This window comes from Triticum dicoccoides, chromosome 3B (assembly GCF_002162155.2).
Source record: "Triticum dicoccoides isolate Atlit2015 ecotype Zavitan chromosome 3B, WEW_v2.0, whole genome shotgun sequence".
Classification (NCBI taxonomy): Eukaryota; Viridiplantae; Streptophyta; class Magnoliopsida; order Poales; family Poaceae; genus Triticum; species Triticum dicoccoides.
In genome coordinates this window covers 288,997,822-289,002,478 of record NC_041385.1, presented here as the reverse complement: position 1 = coordinate 289,002,478, position 4,657 = coordinate 288,997,822, and the positions used below count along the sequence as shown (strand labels likewise).

Here is a 4,657-nt window from a genome sequence, read left to right as displayed (position 1 = left end):
TGCCTTGTCATCGTATGATCAACTGGAAAGTTAAATGGAATATTGTGCGTGCAAAAGAATTGTACAAAACAACAATGGTACATTGATATTTTGAAATTTCTGTTCAGCAAAACCAGTTAATCAACCAAAAACTAACACATATCATGAATATCTAGTTGATTATTATAAATTTACTAATCTCTGAAGGCATGATTATTTGTATAAATAATGGCCCAATTGGTATGTTACATCTAAGTACATTTGCTCACCTCCTAGTTATGTGCAAAATTTAAGTACATTTTATTATTTGCAACTGAATGAAAAAACCACTTACCTAATATCAATTTCTTGTTTCCTTGCACAATATCATGACCAGCAATATTCACCAAGGAAAATTTTATTTCCTTTCCTATCTTCAGAACTTGATTACAGTTTTCAACTTTTCTGAATGGAAGTTCTATTGGGGGTCGGTTTGCAAACTTCCAATTAACTGAACCAGGAGCAACCTTATCCATGACCTCAAGGAGCACCCATCTATCGTCCCACAAGGAAATATGAAAGATAGAATCAGCTTCATTTTAACAGAAGAGTTAGATATAGACGATGAGAGGTATGGCCTACCCATTTCTAAGATCTTCGAATACATTGTTTATATATGTAGAAATTCCAAGGCTGTTAATCCATAGCCTAAATGACCTCTCTTCCCTTGAAACTTGAGCATCATCAGATACTCCATCCACAAACGAAACTTGTTTCATTTGTTTCGACAACCCATTCCTGCAATAAAAGGACTACAATTATAGAGTTTAGACTGTCAAAACAGTGCACTACCAAGTACAAGCATCAGATTTTCATTTAGGCTTCTGTATCATGTGTATCTAGCTGTAGTACTGGTAACCAATGCTGCTCCCTAGTTAAGAGATCTGACGAAAGTATTTGCTGAATAGGCCCATAATAATAGCACATCTACAGCGGCGACGGGGTACTACATATGGTTTTACTGGCCAGGAATATTTGTACATTATCTAGTTACAATGTTTGCCATGCTCAGCTTGCTCAGTTGTCTTGCACAAGGACGACTGTATATTGATTCTTCGCAATCCTTTTCTGTGCTACGGAAACTTCTGCAAGCAAACGGGCTCTTCTCTCGAAATCTTTGTGCGGGTCTCATTCTCATGCACAAAATATTATGTCATGTGAATGGTAATAAAACAATCTCTTATTTGTAGGAGCACACATAGTTCAATCAACGAGAAAAATAAAAATAAAAAGTGGTTCTATTGTCTTCTGATGTCTGACTGTTCCCTACAAACATTGCTTCACCTTCATTCTCAGCAATAAAAGGAAAACTTCAGAGTTGAGAGTTTTCCTGGGAACTAGTGGTGGACAGGTGAGAGAACATTAACAACATAATGCTACCAGTTTGCACAAGATGTTGTTTTTTAAGTAAATGTCATAGTATGTTACCAAGAACAGTAGCAGATAGCAAGGACTAAATAAAAGCAAATCTATAGGATGAAGAACTATCACATGCTAACAGCAGTTATTAGAAAAAAAATTGGTCTTCGGTATCCCAATGTGATAAACATCAATGGAAATGTGAGTTCTTCAGCAAACTGTACCTTAAGTATATAAATTCTGAGCTGAAGGGGTGCCCATAATACATACCTTTTTTGAAAGATATGAGCCACAAAGGCGAGATTTAGATTTTGTAAACCAGCAACTATGTCTTTCGGGGCCAGATATCTTTTGCAGCCCATCCTATCCGCATGCTCAAGAACTAATCTTGCTCTATGAAGAAGATCTTTTACTGACATTGGCGATGGTTTAGCACTGCATTCTGGAGCCAGGACATTTAACAAGCAAGCGTATGCCTCACTGTCCTGGGTTTTCATGTGACCAAGGTAAATAAATATTAATTCCTCATACAGGACCGCAGTTCGAACTAAAAAACATGATATATGGATTGATCATCATCATTTATTAACATTCTTACTGTATACTCCCCTTGACCAGATAGAATTTCAAGTCAAGAATCGAAAACGAGATCAATGGTGAAGGGGCAAAAGTATTTGAAAGTTATGGTGATTATTAAAACCATAAGAACTTAGTTGAAAGAGAAGTTAAATAGCTCAGTTGTATAGTTTTTGGAACATATGTAGCACAGCTTGCGAAATTGCATTTATGTGTTAAATATTTAAACGTGTAAGGGGTCTAGCAGCTAACATGAGCATACTTTTATATCCGATGAAAAATTTGTTACTGTTCTCTGGAAACCTCCTTTCTTCAGCTGAAAGTTCATCCACCTTAGTAGTATTTTTTCAGGAGAAAGGCTCATAAGCTCCTCCATCTCCTGCAATTTTACATGAAACCATTGACAGTGTGTTACTCTCACTAGCATATTACGCATACGAAATAGTCTCCAAAGTGCATTATAATGAACTGAAATTAGGACTACCTGGCTGTCTTGAACCAATTCGACCAACTGAGGTGTGCGCTTCAGGTTTACATCTGCCAATAGTTGTATCTGGTAGTCATTGTAACAACACGTTATCACAGATAGTATCATACATAAAACAGACACAATGTTGCCCACACAAATAGACAAATGTAACATAGATATGAAGTTACCTTGATAATCTGAGATATCAGCCCTAGGATAAGATGAGGCTGCAAGCAGTAAGAGAAAGCTTTGATAAGCTCATTATACAAGAATTCTTCATGTAAAAAAAGAGTGAAAAGATAAAACTACAAATGAAAAATACATGCTAGAACCAGAGCTTAGATCTGAACAAACAAACGTAGATGATGCACTGGGGTATAGAAACGTAGTATAAATAAGTTCAATGGCAATAAATAAGAACACAGAGGTATGCCAAGTATTTCTGTATCCTGAAGTAGAATGTAGTGGTGCACTGGAGGACATGAAGCATGTCATGTGTGCCAAATTATCAGTGTGACACGGACTGAACTTGATTTATTCTTTCACAGTAAGTTTGCCGCAAATTTATACTATCTTGTCAGTCATAACAAAAGGGCACAGGAGCAATCAAATCAACCATGGGTTACCCCTCGCCACTTTTTTGATATATAAATGATTGTTCCATCGTGTTCCAATGATAACCACCAGTAAGCGCATGTATAAAGCAACAAAAGTAGAGAGAACCAACACCGGGTGCTTTACGGTCGTGTACATCACATGGACTTAACTCCACTGTGTCCCTCAACAACATCCGAATGAACAAGTACCCAAGTAAAAAGAACGGACTGAAAGTCACCTTTACTCTGAATATCATGTAATGCGACGATGTCACAAAAAAGCAAGAAAAATAGAAACAGGGAGAGTCCTACCCTCCCCTCTGCGAGATCCTGCGTGCCGATATTGACAACAGTGCAGCCGATGGCCTTGGCAGAGTTGAGACAGAGGGTGTGGTTCTCGTTTTTCTCCCACAAGTTAAGCAGCCTCTTGGTGTTGATAGCACGCTCGTCGATGGTCCCCGGCACGGCCAAGTTGATGAGCTTACTGGACCAAAAAGCCGAAAAGGATTGGAACCAGATCAGAGCAAAAATAATAATATAATCAGTGGATCGAAAGCACAAATCAGGAGCACACCATAGCAACACGCCGTCTTTAGTGAGGTGGAAGAGCTGGTCGGTGGCCGGATCGACGGGCAGCGCGTTCTTGAGGAACGGATCCTCGGCGAGGTAGGCATTGATGTGGCCCACGTAGGAAGCCTTCTCAGATTCGCTGATGGTGTGCAGCAGCGTGGTGGTGGACGCCGTGAGGAAGGCGGCAGACGAGGAGGAGGAGCGCTTAATGCCTTGGCCGCCGTCGCGCTCGCGCGCCTTCTTCCCGCCCTTGAGCCGCAGCTGCATCTCGGCATAGACGCGCAGGAAGAGCTCAAAGTTGACGTCGAGCTGCGGTTTCTCGTCGGCGCGGGAGACAGCCGTGAGCACGGAGGACCACTCCTCGTCCGTGAGCGCCGGCTCTGGCGGCGAGCTGTTCTCTTTCCCGGCGTCCCCGCGCAGCGCTTCCCCTTTACCGGCGGCTATAGCGGTGGGGCTCCCCAGGCCGGTCAGCGCGGCGGGGAGGTCCCGCAGCCGCAGCCTGCCGGTGGGCGCCGTGTCCCGCAGCCCCGCGTACTGCCGAACAAGATCGAAAAACGCAGTCACAAACACCACCGCCAGCGCGAAGGAAGATGAAGGGCAGAGAGCGCGCGCGTACCTGTGCCTGGAGCGCGCGGAGGTCCGCCTGCGTGAAGCGGCGCTGCAGGTAAGGGTCGGACACGACGACCAGTCCGTCGAATCCCATCGAGTCCCCTGCTCCGCCGCGGCGGCAGCTCCCAGTCCGCGGGCGGCGTTAGGTGGGATGCGCGAGTCGAGACGGTGGCCAGTGTCTGAGGTGGAGCGTTGGTTCAAACTAAAGGAAAGGATGGGGTGGATGATTAAGGAGGGTCCCAGTCCAATAGAAAGAAAGGAGTGTGGAGCCTTGATGAGAGAGTGGACAGAGCAGCGGAGGGGATTCAAATCTTTCCGGGTCTGCCTGGCAGGGTCCAGCGAGCTGGTCCCCGACCGTTGCTGTTCGTGAAAGTGGAAGTACCAGGAGAGGAGGTTGGGTACCACTCTCACGCTACAGTGGGCTACTGGGGGATGTCACTGATTGAGATTCCAGCTAAGA

General features: G+C 43.8%; 1 protein-coding gene across 1 annotated transcript in view; it reads right to left on the bottom strand.

Moving 5' to 3' along the window:
- The window catches only part of LOC119275937 (fimbrin-2-like), a 7,359-nt gene extending 2,961 nt beyond the window's left edge, over positions 1–4,398 (bottom strand). The window contains exons 1-9 of the mRNA XM_037556874.1: positions 4,205–4,398; positions 3,593–4,122; positions 3,331–3,502; positions 2,611–2,649; positions 2,438–2,506; positions 2,216–2,332; positions 1,648–1,862; positions 601–756; positions 314–513 (exon numbers count right to left, since the gene is read on the bottom strand). Coding sequence (XP_037412771.1) covers positions 314–513; positions 601–756; positions 1,648–1,862; positions 2,216–2,332; positions 2,438–2,506; positions 2,611–2,649; positions 3,331–3,502; positions 3,593–4,122; positions 4,205–4,291 — 1,585 coding nt within the window. The 5' untranslated portion in view covers positions 4,292–4,398. The remainder of the gene's footprint in view (positions 1–313; positions 514–600; positions 757–1,647; positions 1,863–2,215; positions 2,333–2,437; positions 2,507–2,610; positions 2,650–3,330; positions 3,503–3,592; positions 4,123–4,204) is intronic.
- Positions 4,399–4,657: the final 259 nt, after the last annotated feature.